The following is a 17,008-nucleotide window of genomic DNA, read 5'->3' as shown; positions in this document are numbered from 1 at the left end:
CTGACATGCATATCTTAGGAAGGAGAAGGCCTGAACTTTATCTTCCTTTTTTTTTTTTTTTGAGACAGTCTCACTCTCACCCAGGCTGGAGTGCAGTGGTGCAATAACTCACTGCAGCCTCGACCTCCTGGGCTCAAGTGACGTGACCTCCCACCTCAGCCTCCCCAGTAGCTGGAACTACAGTCACGCGCCACCATGCACGGGTAATTAAACATATGTTTTTGTAGAGACAGGGTCTCCTTATGTTACAGGGGCTGGTCTTGAACTTCTGGTCTCCAGCGATCCTTCCACCTCGACCTCTCAAAGTATTGGAATACAGGTGTGAGCCACTGAGCCTGGCCAGGTCTGACTTCTAAATGCGTTCGTTTCTTGATCTTTTACCCCGAGTGCACGTGCAAGTGGGTTTGGCCACTGGGTTTTGCAGAATGTGGTTTTCCAGTGTCCGAGGCCCCACGCCCGTCCGCAGCCTACTGAAAGGCTGAGGGCGAGAAGGCTTCGCTCCGCGCGCTCCAGGTCCGCCGGCGCCCCAGGGGCCGGCTCTACAGCCTCCGCCAGCTGCAGACGCCGCCGGGCCCGGCCGGTTCCCGAGGGCGGGGCCGTGCGGCCTCACGCCCCGCCCACCGCGGGGCCTGGGTCGGTCACGTGACGGCACGCCGACCAGCGAGGCCCCGCCCGGCGGGAGGAGGCCCGGCCGCGACCCGGGCTGCGCGCTGAGGAGCCGCCCGGTCGTCCGCACGCTACCTCTGGCGGCGTCCCCCGCCCGCGTCCCCTCTGCCGCCCGCCCGGGGCTTGCCGGCTGCGGGAGTGGCCTCAAGATGGATGAAGACGGCGGCGGCGAGGGTGGTGGCGGTGAGTGTCGGAGGTGTGGCGGGCTCGCCGGGGGCCTGGGGCCGGGGGCTGGGGGTCGCGGGCGCGGCGCCGACCCGGGGTCCGCCTGAGGAGACTGGGACTGGGGCGGCGGCGGCGCCCGCTGGAGGCCTGAGGCGCCCCGGGCCGGGGCCGACACAGGGACTTCGGGGGCCCGAGGGAAGCGGCGGGCCGGGGTCGCCGTCCAGGGCTGGCGAGGGTCCCGGTACCAGGCCGGGGCCATCGCGGGCCGGGGTCGCCTCGGAGTCTCGGGCCGGGGTTCGGGGGTCGCTCCTCTGCGGCGGGGGACCTTGTCGGGCGACCTTCCCCGCATCTTGTCGCCAAGGGCGTCCACGCCCTCCGGAGCCCGGCGTTTCGGACGCCCCCTTTGAGCTCAGGTGGGCAGAAGCGGCTGAGCCGGTGGGGAACCGGGAGGGGAAAGTTTGGCATGGGGGGCTCCTCGGGGGTACAGGAGGAGAGGGCAGGGGGAACGGTTGGAAAGCGTGACAGGCTGCTTGGCTTTGGGTCAGAAACGGTCGCTGGATTTGCTCGAACGGGGAGGGGGCCAGCTGGAGTCCAGGTTGGGGTAGGCGTTTTAGGGAACGGCAGACGCGACAGTGAGCAAAAAACTCGGTGGAGCGGAGGGTGGGGGTCACGAGCTGCACCCAGCACCGAGGCGAGACCGGAGAGCCAGGTGTGCCCGGAGCCAGGTGTGCTCCCAAGTGGTCGGTGCCTGACTTGCCCCAGGTGTCTGTGCCTGACGTTCGGTTTCCTCTTGCTGGAGGAATCGTGTTTGTTGGAAATTATTTCGTGGAATACAAATGACTGTTGGGTCATGCTGCGAATTAGATTTTAAAAACAGAAGAACGTGCCTGTTTGTATGGAGTGGCTGTTCGCTTTGGAAAGCAAAGGGTTAATGACTATGTTTTTACAGGAACAGACGAAGTTGAGGTTCTCTAGACTTTTTTCTTTTTTGTTTTTTTTTCTTTTTGAGCTAAAGATCTCCTTTGAGCTGACAGAGAAATCATCAGAATCATCAGAACCCCATGTAATAAGGGAGCAGTTTAGAGAAATCTTAATTACAGGCTGCCGCAGCAGCTGCCTGTAAGAATCAGCAGTATTGAATGCTTCAGGATGAAGTGGTTCATCATCAAGGTGCCTTCTAGAATTCAAGTGCTGCTCAGAGGGAGATTTTTTTTGCTGAAAGACGCGATGCAGCTAGGATGGTGGGAAGTTGGCACCCGTCATGGCATTTGGCGAGTTCAGTTCTCATAGTTGAAGCTAGGGGTAGCACTGTGGCACCGAGTGGGTGTGTTTATGAAAAGGGAGCGCTGTGGAACGAAGGAGCCCAGTTGCAAACCCTCCTACAGTCAGGCTGTCCGTCTGGAGCCACGAGATCCTAAGGAATGGATTCCCGGTGGAGGTCGTGTTTCCTGCCTGTTATAATTTGGGCAGAGCAGTTTTCTCTTGTTAGAAAAGAAGGACAAACAACTGTAATATGCAGACGTTGGGTATTAGAGTCAAGGCAGCTAGCTGGCTTGGCAGTTTGTTTTGTAAGGTGCTTTGGGCTCTGAGAAAAGAAATGTAGACTTGAAGATAAAAGCAGGGATAAAGAGGAAAAAAAGGAAGCTTTAGTGTGCTCCAGCAATTTGCAGATCTTGAATAGTATAACAAAGGATGATATTAAGTATCAAAAGTCTTAAAACTGTCCTTGGGCTGTTAATATAGCACAGGGAAGCAACCTTAAAATAAAAAAAACCCTCATGTATAAAGATGGTGTATTATGCTGTTTGTAATAGCAAAACATTGAAAACAGCAATACCAACCGTAGGGGCATGGTGAAGTAAATTATGGGAAGTTTATTCAAGTATTGTACAACCTTTAAAATAAGCAGTTTTATACATCATGGGTTAAACAATGTAAAAACTGGTGACATTATGGATTATTTTATTTTTTCAAGTTTTCCAAGTTTCTGGAATAAGCGTGTATTTCAGATTTGAAAAACAAAACTCTTATAAAAGACATGAATGTTATAAGTGTATTATTTAATTCACCTCACCAGAACATTCAACAATGAAGATTTATTTATTGATTGCCCAGTAAAATGCCAGTCAGCATGTTAGGTGCTGGAAAATAACTTTTATCGATTTAGTTTATAAATAGCTTTCTCCTTTGCTTTGTGACAGACACTTAAAAATATTTTTGGTAGACTGGGTGCGGTGGCTCACTCCTGTAATCCCAGTACTTTGTGAGGCCGAAGAGGGCAGATCACCTGAGGTTGGGAGTTCGAGACCAGCGTGACCAACATGGTGAATCCCGTCTCTACTAAAAATACACAATTAGCTGGGCGTGGTGGCGTATGCCTGCAATCCCAGCTATTCGGGAGGCTGAGGCAGAAGAATTACTTGAACTGGGGAGGCGGAGGTTGTGGCAAGCCAAAATCGTGCCATTGTACTTCAGCCTGGGCAACAAGAGTGAAACTTTGTCTCAAAAAAAAAAAAATAAATAAAAATATATATATATATATATATATATGTTTAGCAGTCTTAGGATAAGTATTTTTGAAACAGGTGAAAAGCAAAGTTTTGAAATATGAGTCATATTGTAATTATTGTATAAACTTGATGTGCTTATATTTAACTCTTGGCAGTCGGAAGTTTTGAAGTTAACATACTTCTACAGTTAATACCATTTAGATTTAAAAAAATGGTTTAAAATTCATGTTTAAAAAAATAAAGTTCAGCTCTCTGATGGAAAACCATTTCAGTTGCCAGCAGATTATAAAGCATAACACTTTTTGATATATTTTTAGAGTGTAATACTTAACATTGAACTGTATATGTGGGAGTCAGTTTCAGCTTGTTTAAAAGATAAGATAAATAATCTATTCAAACAGTAGTTATGGTAGAGGCCAAAGATAATTTAAAAGGTCTTTTTTGTTAATGGTCAGATTAAAATACTTGAAAAATTGATTCCTACTTGCTGTTTTTGTAAGTTAATTTAGCTTTTTGTCCACTGTATTGTTTGTTCTTTTAATGCAAGATAAGGAGAGAGAGGATGGTGGTGTGAATGGCTGGAAGGCAGTTACAAGAGGAGCAAGTGGGGGGTACAAGATTACAAGAACACATTGTTCCTTACAATGTGTGCAGAGTGGAGTTAAGGCATTTTTAATTCCTTTGGGACTTTGTTGCCCTTCAGTTTTTTCAGAACAGTTCTTGAGCTAAGTCTCTGCGTGGAGGGTGACTGGCTAGTTTGGCTCCTTGGCATTGTCTTCATGCCCTGTTTGGGCTGGAGCATCCCTGGCAGATGAGATTGGGATTCCTCTCCCTACCTCGTTCCCTCCCTGATCAGTGTAAGTCAGGGTTAGGTCTGTGCTTCAGGTGAAGCGATGCTGAGCCTCGTTCATAATAAAATACATGCAAATTAAGACTAGATTGAGCTCCCACCTTTCACCTTCAGACATGCAGTAACCCCCAAGTGTGAAAAGTCTGTTGGCAAGGCCATTTCAAACATTTACGGGTAGGAGGTAAATTTAGTCACAGGAGGCAGGGCCAGTCCATGTCCTCTTGGCTCAGATCCATTTCTTCCTGCCCTTTCTCTGCAGGGACTCATCCCTGCAGGCAATATTTCCCAGGCTCTTGGTCAGCTGGCTTCTGGCTGAGACTGGCCACTGGGAACCACTGGCAGGAGGGTTGGCAGGAGGAAGGATGAAAACAGGTTATTTCCCCTCGATCTGCCTCAGGCAGTGTCTCTGGCAGTTGCCTTGTCTCCATTTGGCTCCAGCTTCTGCCCCTTGGTCCTCCTAGCCTTTGAGCCTTGGAAATTCCCCCTCCCTTTTACCCTCTATTTGAGAAGTGGTAACAGCAGCTTGCTTTTGCTAATCTCTGGATTATCATTTCCTGTTTGGCTTTTCAGTTTTTCCATCACACCTGTCACTAATACCTTATATTAAATTCCCTCTATTTCAGATTCTTTTTTTTTTTTTTTAAATGGGGTCTTGTTCTGTTGTCCAGGCTGGAGTGCAGTGGCATGATCTCGGCTCACTGCAACCTCCACCTCCTGGGGTCAAGCAGTTTTCCTACCCCAGCCTCCTGAGTTGCTGGGATTACAGGCGCATGCCACCATGCCCAGCTAATTTTTTTGTGTTTTTGGTAGAGATGGCGTTTCAGCATGCTGGCCAGGCTGGTCTCAAACTCCTGACCTTGTGATCTGCCCACATTGGCCTCCCAGAGTGCTGGGATTACAGACTTGAGCCACCACGCCCAGCTCAGATTCTTAAAGGGGTGGTTTCTCTGGATGTTTCTGTTTCTCTGAGTGGACCCTGATAGATACAGGAGCTTTAGGCAGTAGCTTTAAAAATTACAGGTGTTTAAATCCTTTGACCCCACAATCCAGTTCTAAGAATTTAACCTGCAGATATATTTGTACATGTGTGAGATAACATAGGTATAAGATAATTTATTGCCTTGAGTGTCCATCAGCAAGCAGGAGACTTAACAGAGAAATCCGTACCCAGATGGTGAATGAGGTTATACAGCTGTAGAAAGGAACGAGAAAGCTCTTTTTTTAGTTGACATGGAGAGAGCTCCAAAATATCTTAAGTTACAAGAGCAAATTGTAGGAAAATGTGCATTGTTTTCTCCCATTCTTGTTTTTTGAAAGAGGAAGTGATGGTTGATGCATGCAGATTTCCTGGAAGGTGAAACAAGGAACTAATAACAATGGTTACCTGTTTGGGGAGGTTGATGGGAACTGAGGATTAGGAAATATAGGTGGGAAGGAAACTTTTCACTGTGTACCTTTTTATTTTATGAAATTCAAAAAAGCTTGAATAATCTATTTTCTAAAATTGGAAAACAGTTTCATAGAAAAATAGTATGCTAGTAAGAAAATACCATTTTTGACCTTTTTTGAGGTTTTTTGTTTTTTGTTTTTTTGAAACAAAGTCTTACTCACTCTGTAGCCCAGGCTGGAGTGCAGTGGCACGATCTTGGCTTGCTGCAACCTCTCCTCACCGGGTTCAAGCGATTCTCCTGCCTCAGCCTCCCGAGTAGCTGGGATTACAGGCATCTGCCACCACACCCAGCTAATTGTATCTTTACTTGTATTTTTAGTAAAGATGGGGTTTCATCATCTTGGCCAGGCTGGTCTTGAATTCCTGACTTCATGATCCACGGGCCTCAACCTTCCAAAGTGCTGGGACTACAGACGTGAGCCACTGCGCCCAGCCTGAGGGAATTTTTATAGATTAAAAAATATTCTAGGAAGGCAGCAACAACAACAAAAAAGAACATGATAGATATCCAATGTAAAGTTATAAAATGTTACCTATTTTTTCAGTCTATAGTAAGTTACTATACTTTGGAGAGTTTAAAAGGTGGACGTGATGGGTGCTTTTAGATTATGCTTAGAGCATATTATTTTGTAGTCATTTACTCAAATGTTGATAGTGTCTCTACCAAATACCAGGTTCTGTGCATGGCACAAGAGCTATTAGTGCCTGTGTTATGCCATTTTTGCATTGCTATAAAGAAATGCCTGGGTAATATATAAAGAAAAGAGGTTTAATGAACTCATGGTTCTGCAGGCTGTACCAGCGTGGTGCCAGTATCTGCTCGGCTTCTGGGGAGGCCTCAGGGAGCCTTTTATCTTAGTGGAAGGTGAAGCAGGATCAGGCACATCACATGGCCAGAGCAATAGCAAGAGGAAGGAGATGCCACACCCTTAAACAACCAGATCTCAGGAGTACTCATTCACTGTTGCAAGACCAGCACTGAGCCATGAGATCCAACAAGTCCTGCCTCCAACATTGGGGATTACAGTTCTACGTGCGATTTGGGCAAGGCGTGTATTCAAACTACGTCGATGCCTAACAGTGGTGAATACAGCAGATAAATTTCCCACGTTCATGGAGCTCATGTTTAGATGGGGAGACAGACAAAAAAGGTAAACAGCTATATATAAAATAATTACTGATCATGCTAGGTGCATTAAAGGAAATCAACAAGAGGTTGAGGAAGAGAACGAGTGAGGGATGGGAGGAATGTAGGGAAAACCTGTGGCCAGGGAAGGCCTCTGAGGAAATGCCCTTCCAGGTGCAACCTAGAGGGATAGTGGATCAGGCAGAAGGAAAGGCACAGAATTGGCAAGAGCTGAGTATTCTCTAGAGTATTAAAAGCAGCTTTGTGTGGCCTGAACAAACAGAGAAGGGGGAGAGATAGACTGGGGGCATGTCAGACATTCAGTAGCTAAGGAATGCAGATTTTAGTCTAAGTACATAAGGCCGCTGAAAGATTTTTAAACAGGGAAATGACATTTGATTTACATTTCAATAATTTTAGCTAATATTTACTTGATGCCATGTGTCCTGTGTTATTCCTATATGTTATTAACTCGTCATAACATTACTATTTGTAGATTGGAAAATGGAGGCATAGGGAAGCTAAGTAATTTGTCTCAAATTGCACAGCTAATAAGTGGTGGAGCTGAGATTCGAACCCAGGCCTTCTGGTTTCAGAATCCCTATTCTCAACCACTGTCCCCCTGCTTTTTAAAGAAGTGTATTCTTGACTCCTGAGTGGAGAATGGATTGGAGGAGGAGGAGGGAGGACTTGGGGACACCTGTGAGGAAGTTGTTGCAGTGGTTCAGGTGAGAGTTACAGGGGCTTGATGGGTTAGGGTAGTAGTGGGAAATATGAAGGAAAGGATATATATCAAACATGTCTATATAAAACATACAGAAAAGTATAAAGAATAATGAAACAAGCACTCTTGTTCCTACTACTCAGAATTGACATAATAGCCGTCAGTGTTCTGTTGCATTTTTTTAGGTCTATTTTTTAAAAATAAAGCATTACTGGTAAGTTTCTCCATCTCAGTATATTGCAGTGTTATTCTTCCAGTTGCTCAGGCCGAAATTCTGGTGCCATCTTTCTTTCTTTCTTTCTTTCTTTTTTTTTTGAGACAGTTTCACTCTTGTTGCTTGGACTGGAGTGCAATGGCGCGATCTTGGCTCACCACAACCTCTGCCTCCCAGGTTCAAGTGATTCTCCCACCTTAGCCTCCTGAGTAGCTGTGAATACAGGCATGTGCCACCACACCCGGCTAATTTTGTATTTTTAGTAGAGATGGGGTTTCTCCATGTTGGTCAGGCTAATCTGGAACTCCTGACCTCAGGTGATCCACCCACCTCGGCCTCCCAAAGTGCTGGGATTATAGGTGTGAGCCACCTCACCCAGCCAAATTTTGGTGCCATCTTTCACTTGTTTTGCCTTAAGCCTTCCGACAGTTATCCCACTGTCATCCTTGTTCACACTGCAGCCAGGGCAATTCCCTTTGACAGGTAGGTCATGTCACTCCTATAAAGTTTGCCCTGTCCTCAGTTTATTCAGAATCCTATCCTCTGACCTTATGGCCCACTGTAGTTTAGTGGGCTGCAAGCTCTTTTTATAAAAGAGCCAGATAGTAAATATCATAGGCCATGTAGGCCACATACGGTCTCTGTCACGTCTTTTTTTTTTTTTTTAAATAACCTTTTAAATATGTAAAAAACATTCTGACCTTGGGGACTGTCCTTGACCATTACTCTAGTCCCCTGCTATCTCTTTGACATTTCCCATCACTCCTCTCCCTTTTCTGCTCTGGTCTTGTCTCATTGGTCACCTTGCCGAGCATACTCCTGCCTCAGGGCCTTTGCACTTGCTGCCCTGTAGTGGTTTCCGCTTAGATACCTGTATGTGGTGTGTCCTTGCTTCATTCAAGTTTCTGCTCAAATGTTTCCTTACCACCGAAGTCTTCCTTGACCAACCTGTCTGAAATCATATTCATTGTTACTCCCAGCTTTATTTTTCTCCCTTAACACGTGTCACCCCTTACCTATTATATATTTGTGTCTTTTCTCTTAGAATGTGAGTTCTGTGAAAGTAAGAATATTTTCTGCTTTTATCCACAGTTATATCTCCAAGATCTAGAACAGTGCTTGGTACATAGTAGGCCTTCAGTAAATATTTGTTAATAAATATTGAATAAAGTTGAAGTCACTTTTGTCTAGCAATCCCTGGTCCTTTTGCTCTTTGCTTTCATGTTTCCTGGAGGCAACCATTATGAATTTGACATAGGCACCTCTGGTGTATGGTGTTTTTTGTTTTTTGAGATAGAGTCTGTTACCCAGGCTAGAGTGCAGTGGTGCAATCTCGGCTCGCTGCAACCTCCGCCTCCTGGAGTTCAAGCGATTCTTCTGCCTCAGCCTGTCAAGTAGCTGGGATTAGAGGCATGCGCCACCACACCCAGCTAACTTTTGTATTTTTAGTAGAGACAGTGTCTCACCATGTTGGCCAGGATGGTCTTGAACTCCTAACTGCAAATGATCCACCCACCTCAGCCTCCCAAAGTGCTTGGATTACAGGCATGAGCCACCGTGCCCAGCCTGGTATATATTTCATACTTAAATAGATGTGCGTGTGCCTCCATAAGCAATGTACAGGTAGGTCTTTTTAAATTTTTGTTTTCGAGATGGAGTTTCACTCTTGTTGCCCAGGCTGGAGTGCAGTGACGGGATCTCTGCTCACTGCATCCTCCACCTCCCAGGTTCAAGTGATTCTCCTGCCTCAGCTTCCCAAGTAGCTGGGATTATAGGTGCCCATCACCACGCCCAGCTAATTTTTTGTATTTTTGGTAGAGACAGGATTTCACCATGTTGGCCAAACTGGTCTTGAACTCCTGACCTCAGATGATCCATCCGCCTCAGCCTCCCAAAGTGCTGGGATTACAGGTGTGAGCCACACTGCACCCGGCCCTAATTTGTTTTAAAAAGATTATAAAGCTGAGATCACACTGTATATAATCTTCTGTACCTTGCATTAGAGATTATCCTTGTGATTATATATATAGACCTTGTTTATTTCTTTTAACTGCAATGCGATTTTATCTATCTTGTCTTGTGTTGAACTTTTTTTTTTTTTTTTCCTGAACAGTCCTCACTCTGTTGCCCAGGCTGGAGTGCAGTGGTGTGATCTCAGTTCACTGCAACCTTTGCCTCCTGGGTTCAAGCGATTCTTCTGCCTTAGCCACTCAAGTAGCTGGGATTACAGGCTTGCAACACCAGGCACTGCTAAATTTTTTTGTATTTTTAGTAGAGACAGGTTTTTGCTATGTTGGCCAGGCTGGTCTCGAACTCCTGACCTCAAGTGATCTGCCTGCCCTGACCTCCCAAAGTGGTGGGATTACAGGCGTGAGCCACTGGGCTGAGCCCTGTGTTGAACTTTTTAATGTCAGTATTAATTACACTAGTGTTGTTACAAATAGTACTGAGGTGAGCGCCTTAGTCTTCTCTCTTCTCACAAATGTGAGTTAATCTAGAGTATATTTCCAGAATTGCAGTTGTGAGTTACAGGCATGCTTCAGTTTTAATAGATAATAACAGATTGCTTTCTCATTAGGGGCTTGTGAGTAGTGTGATTTCCCAGCATTCTAATCAGCACTCAGTGTTTGCCTTTCTTTTAAATGTTTACTTCTGTCATGAATAAGAAATGCATGTATTGCTTTAATTTGTGTTGCTTTGTAGTGTTGAAATGTATTTTTTTAAACTTTTATATTAGGTTTAGGGGTACATGTGAAGAGTTGTTACAGGTGAGCTCTTGTTACAGGATAGAATGTATTTTGGAGAATCAGATGGACATACAGCTTGGAAAATGTTAGAGGTACAGGAACTGCAGGAATCAAATATGACTTTAGGTGTCTGGCTTGGTAGTGGTGGTTGCTTAATGAGCAGGGGAAAAACTGTTTTGAGGGTTTTTTGTTTTTTTTTTTTTGATCAAGAAGGTCTTTACTTTGCCTCCAGTTAAACAAATTTTTTTAAATTACAGAGTGTCACTCTGTTGCCCAGGCTGGAGAGCAGTGACGCCATCATAGCTCACTGCAGCCTTGAATTCCTGGGTTCAGGCAGTCCTCCTGCCTCAGCCTCCGAGTAGCTAGGACTGCAGGCGTGTGCCACTGTGTCAAGCTTGCCTCTATTTTTGAAGGATAGTTTCATCAGGATGATAGTTGTAGGCTTTCTTTTTTTTTTTTATTTTTTTTTTTATTTTTTTATTTTTTTATTTTTTTTTGAGACGGAGTTTCGCTCGTTACCCAGGCTGGAGTGCAATGGCGCGATCTCGGCTCACCGCAACCTCCGCCTCCCGGGTTCAGGCAATTCTCCTGCCTCAGCCTCCTGAGTAGCTGGGATTACAGGCACGCGCCACCATGCCCAGCTAATTTTTTGTATTAGTAGAGACGGGGTTTCACCATGTTGACCAGGATGGTCTCGATCTCTTGACCTAGTGATCCACCCGCCTCGGCCTCCCAAAGTGCTGGGATTACAGGCTTGAGCCACCGCGCCCGGCCAGTTGTAGGCTTTCAAGTTAATATCTTGCAATTTTTAATTTTGTAAAGTTAGGGGGTCTTACTATGTTGCTCAGGCTGGTGTTGAACTCCTGGCCTCAAGTGATCCAAAGTGTTGGGATTACAGGCATCAGCCACTGAGCCTGGCCTTCCTGCATTGTTTTGAAAGGGTCATTTTATTGCCTTCTGGCTTCCATTGATTCTGTGGAGAAATAGGCTACATCAGTCTTATTGTTGCTCTTTTCAAGTTAGTGTGTTTTTCTTCCCTTTAGGCTGCTTTTAAGATGTTCTCTTTGGCTTTGGTTTTCAGCTGTTACTGTGGATGTGTCCAGATGTGGTTTTCCACAAATGTATCCTGCTTGGGATTAGTTGTTCTTTTTCTTCTTTTTGGCAGTGCTGTGACAAAGCTTGATCTTAAATTAGATTTGCAAAATTCTTATTATATCTTCATTTATTGCTTCTGCTGCATTTTCTATCTCATCTCCTTCCAGGACTCTAATTATCTGTGCATTAAACATGTTCTCTCCTCCCAGGAAAAAAACAACAACAACAAAACCATGTTCTCTGTGTTGTGTCCTATATATCTTAGATTCTTTTCTGTGTTCTTTATCCCTTTGCCTTTCCATGGTTCACTCTATATCTTCTTCTGACCTATATTCCATTGTACTAATTCTTTCTTCAGCTGTAATTGCTGTTAAAACTTATTGAGTTCGGCTGGGCATGGTGGCTCATGCCTGTAATCCAAGCACTTTGGAGGCTAAGGTGGGCGAATCACCTGAGGTCAGGAGTTCAAGACCAGCCTGACCAACATGTTGAAACTCCGTCTTTAAAAAATAAATAAATGAAAAAGAAAAAAAAATTACTGAGTTCTTAATTTCCATTATTGTCTTTTCCAGTTTTCTTCATTTTTTTTTTATTCTAATTTTCTGCTGGCATTTTTATCTTTTCAACTGCTTTATCATATGAAGCACAGTTATTTTAAAGTCTGTTTCTGATAACTCCAGTATTTGGATGCCTTGTGAGTGTGTTCTGTTGTCTATTTTACCCTTGGTTTTCAGTCATGTGATCTTGATTCTAGATATGCCTGTGGACCTTTAATTAAATTCTGGACAATGTATATGAAAAATTACAGGAGAGACTGGGTGTGGTGGCTCACACCTGAAATCCCAGCAGTTTGGGAGGCTGAAGTGGGTAGATCATGAGGTCAGGAGTTCAAGACCAGCCTGGCCAACATGGGGAAACCTGTCTTTACTAAAAATACAAAAATCGGCTGGGCATGGTGGCACGTGCCTGTAATCCCAGCTGCTTGGGAGGCTGAGAAGAATTGCTTGAATGGGGACCCAGGAAGAGAAGGTTGCAGTGAGCCAGTATCATGTCACTGCACTCTAGCCTGGGCTACAGAGTGAGACTCCGTTAAAAAAAGAAAAAAATTATAGAGATAATTCAAGACGCTGCTTGTCATGTTCATTTGAGGATTTGGCAGGCAGTTAAAGTAAGGGAATAGCACTTTGCTCTTTTTATTTTATTCGTTTGAGACAGGGTCTCTGTTGCCTAGGCTGGAGCACAGCCAGGCTCGAATGATCCTCCCACCTCACCCTCCCAAGTAGCTGGGACTACAGGCATATGCCACCATGCCCAGCTAATTACTTTTTATTTTTGTAGAGCCAGGGTCTCACTATGTTTCCCCAGACTGGTCTTGAACTCCTGGCTTCAAGTGATCTGCCTGCCTCAGCCTTCAAAAGTGCTGGGATTATAGATGTGAGCCCCCTCACCTGGCCGGAATATCACTTTAAAATTATGAGGCTTGATCTACTTCTGGTTTACCCTTCTTATGGGTTCCCACTGAAAGCTTGGGATGCTTCCCAGGGCCTCTTCTACTTGGCAGCCCCTGAACTCTAATTTTTTTGTCCCCTCAGTCCCCTAAAACTGGTGGAGAGTCTGCTGACCTTCTTGGATTCTCAGTCACTTGTTTCTGTTTAGTATTTTGGCTTCCCAGCTTCGGCTGTGAATTGGCAAATGCCTCAAGGAGAAGAGTGGCTTGGGTGATTGGGCTCACTTCTCTGTACTTCCCTTCTCTCTCTGGAATCCTGGCCTCCAGAGCCCTCACTGCATGGGTAGCTCTCTGATGCCTTCAGACAGTTGTTTCTAATAATTTGTTCAGCTTTTTAAGTTGTTCTTGGCAGAAAGGTTGGTCTGCAGTGAACTAGTCAGCTTTTACTGGAAGCAGACTCTCAGGAATTCAATTTTGCTATTTAAAATGGACTTGTCAGTGAGATATCCTAGTGGAGATGGTAGGTAGGCAGTTGGCTGTCTGTGTTGGTCTGCTGCTCAGAAGACTAATTTGGGTAGGAGATAAACATTGGGGAGATTTTAATTCATGTGAGTGGATGAACTCACATAGGGAAGAGAGTCGAGAGAGGAGAAAAATCCTAGGACTGAGTTGCAGCAAAGGTGACTGAGAAGGTAACCAGTGAGGCCTAGGAAGCCTTGAAACCTGTGGCTTGCAGAAGAGAGGAGTGATCAGCTGTGTTGAATGCCTCAGAGATAGCCTAAAATGGGCTGGAGACATGTCTACTGAACTTGGTGAGTGAGAGAAAAAACAGTTTGGGGAGAGTCAGGGAGCTAGCTAGACGGGAGTGGGCCGAGAACGGAGTAGGGGAAGGTGTGTCCTTGCTGAAGGAAAGGCATGTGCCAGGGCCTTAATTGGAAATGTGGCACGTTATGAGAATAGAGGGGAAGCCCCAGTGGTTGGAGCTCAGTGAGGGAAGGGTACATTTGTTTTGCAGCGAAGTATTTCTCAAGGAAGTTTTCATAGGAGACCAATAGTTTGTATCAGGTGTGTTACAAAATAATGCTGTTTGCATTGTCATACTCTCAGTATAAGTAACTTTGGGAGAGGTAGATTAGTGTTTTTTTTTTTTTTTTTGAGATAGAGTCTCCCTGTGTTGCCAGGCTAGAGTTCAGTGGTGTGATCTTGGCTCACTGCAACCTCCGCCTCCCAGGTTCAAGCCATTCTCCTGCCTCAGCCTCTCAGGTACCTGAGATTACAGGTGTGCGCCACCATGCCCAGCTAATTTTTGAGATGAGTTTCACCATGTTGGCCAGGATGGTCTTGATTTCTTGACCTTGTGATCCGCCTGCCTCTGCCTCCCAAAGTGCTGGGATTACAGGCGTGAGCCACAGTGCCTGGCCTAGAGGAAGATTAGTTTTAAGAAATTATTCCAGATCCTTTAGAAAGCAGGTTTGTCAGCCTGTAATATGGAACCATTGAAACTTTTGAAATGAAGTGAAATTTAAAAAATAGTTTTTGTCAAAGTACCCTAAAAGCTGCTTAAGTTATATATTAAATATTGGCTGGGCATGGTGGCTCATGCCTGTAATCCCAGCACTTTGGGAGGCTGAGGTGGGTGGATCACCTGAGGTCGGGAGTTCGAGACCTGCTTGATAAACATGGAGAAACCCTGGCTCTACTAAAAATGCAAAATTAGCTAGGCGTGGTGGTGCATGCCTGTAATCCCAGCTGCTTGGGAGGTTGAGGGCAGGAGAATTACTTGAACCTCGGAAGCAGAGGTTGCTGTGAGCCGAGATAGCACCATTGCACTCCAGCCTGGGCAACAAGAGAGAAACTCCATCTCAAAAATAAAAAAACAAAAACAACAGAACCCAAAACCGATATATTAAATATTTTGAGTTTGTGGGAAAAGTACTAAATCATTTAAATTAGAGTAGAAAATACATGACTCTCCATCCTGATTTTTGAAGTTAACCAAACATAAACTTTTTATGGTTAATGTCAAGTACCCAGTTAACTGGCTGCATGAGGTGGCTGACACCTGTAATCCTAGCACATTGGGAGGCTGAGGCGGGTGGATAATGAGGTCAGGAGTTCAAGACTGGCCAACATAGTGAAACCCCATCTCTACTAAAAATACAAAAATTAGCTTGGCGTGGTGGTGGGCACCTCCCTGCTACTTGGGAGGCTGAGGCAGGAGAATCTCTTGAATCTGGGAGGCAGAGGTTGCAGTGAGCCAAGATTGCTCCTAAGTAACTTAGAATATTCTGTAGTGTTTTATCATTTGGCTGGTGCCAATACAGCAAGCATGTATTTTAGATAAATATCTTTTCACTATTGTGTAAATATTAGAAAAGACTCACCTGAGTCAATTTCAGTTGGCCAAGAAGATTTTGTGATTTACTTTCCTAGAGTAAATTTACTCTTTTAGCTGACTTGATTTTTAGTAAGTCACCAGGAGCACTGTTCAAATAGGAGACAATAAAAGTTCCTGCTTTAAACTCTCAACAGGTCTATTGTTAATTACTGTAGTCTTTTTGAAAAACTTATTCCTGTAATTAATAAAATCAATTTGCTATAAAACTAAGCATTTGGATGATGATCGAAAAGTATTTCCCAATATCTAGGTAATTAGTACTTTTTTTCCCCCAAGTTTTCATCCAGATGTTTGGCAATGTGCAGACACAGCCTTACTACAACTTTCTAATTCACTTTCATGGGAACATGTAATATTCTCCGTTTATTTTGGACAGCAGAGTTTCCTTTTTCTCTGGATAGATACATATGAAACACATGCTTTTTGAGTGGAGTTTGTGGTCCTCTGAGAATTCTCTGAAGGAGGAAATGGGTTGACCTATTTGGTTGCTATGAAGTAAAAACAATCTTGTTTTCATTTTTTAGTGAACATCTGGGTTGCATTTATTATTTCACATTCTGGAGGTTCTTTAAAACCACAATTTGATAATATGAATGTTCATTAAAGCTGAATTATTTAGCTATTTTTATAGCTGATTCAAGAAATAGGGTGGCTGATGGACTTTAAACAGTATTTTTTCCTTTTTGTAAAATGTAACTTAAATAACAACTCTTGATTTGAAACCATAAAATGGGATGTAGATATTTTGGGGGTCAGAAGAAGGATTGATCAACCAGTTTATTTCTCTGTTGCCTATTGCCTTGTAGCTTGTGGTTATTGTTACAGCCATATTTGACTCTGTGTAGAGATATTGTTGCTACCCTATTGCAAATCCGCCCTTCTTTGCTTCCTTGCCCGTAGAACCATGAATTGTTTAGGTATTTACCCTTCAGGGAAGAGGACCTTATCACCACAAAGGGAAACATCTTTTTTTTTTTTGAGACGGAGTTTCGCTCTTGTTACCCAGGCTGGAGTGCAATGGCTGCAATGGCGCGATCTCGGCTCACTGCAACCTCCGCCTCCTGGGTTCAGGCAGTTCTCCTGCCTCAGCCTCCTGAGTAGCTGGGACTACAGGCACGTGCCACCATGCCCAGCTAATTTTTTTTATTAGTAGAGACGGGGTTTCACCATGTTGACCAGGATGGTCTCGATCTCTTGACCTCGTGATCCACCCACCTCGGCCTCCCAAAGTGCTGGGATTACAGGCTTGAGCCACCGCGCCCGGCCAGGGTAACATCTTAAATGGTCTAAGCAGGTGGGATATTCTATCTTTCTTTATCCATGAAGTGGTGAAGGAGAGGTGGGAGTGCCACCAAAATCTGGCCAATGTGCTGGGCAGTTTGCAGGGAGATTTCTCCAAGAAGTTTCTTCCTTCATAAATAAATATATGAGGAGTTGCATTTATTTTCTTTCATTTTTTTTGAGATCGGGTCTTGCTCTGTCTCCTATGCTGGAGTGCAGTGGCATGATCACAGCTCTTTGCAGTCTCAACCTCCTTGGCTCAAGTGATCCCCCACCTCAGCTTCTCGAGTAGCTGACCACAGGTGCTCACCACTATGCTCAGCTAATTTAAAAAT

At 44.6% G+C, this 17,008-nt stretch overlaps 1 protein-coding gene across 2 annotated transcripts in view; it reads left to right on the top strand.

The window, feature by feature from the left end:
* Window positions 1-783: 783 nt before the first annotated feature.
* The window catches only part of CYTH3 (cytohesin 3), a 112,448-nt gene continuing 96,223 nt past the window's right edge, over window positions 784-17,008 (top strand). The window contains exon 1 of one of the 2 annotated variants that reach the window (XM_064376454.1): window positions 784-849. In XM_064376454.1, the coding sequence (XP_064232524.1) occupies window positions 816-849 (34 nt within the window). In that variant the 5' untranslated portion in view covers window positions 784-815. Of the gene's footprint in view, window positions 850-13,487; window positions 13,807-17,008 lie in introns of those variants that run through there. The other variant, XM_012455482.3, reaches the window with a different exon arrangement.

Source organism: Aotus nancymaae, unplaced genomic scaffold, assembly GCF_030222135.1.
Source record: "Aotus nancymaae isolate 86718 unplaced genomic scaffold, 86718_ANA_hifiasm-v0.15.2.pri h1tg000015l_0, whole genome shotgun sequence".
Classification (NCBI taxonomy): Eukaryota; Metazoa; Chordata; class Mammalia; order Primates; family Aotidae; genus Aotus; species Aotus nancymaae.
This window is presented reverse-complemented; position numbering and strand designations above follow the sequence as displayed.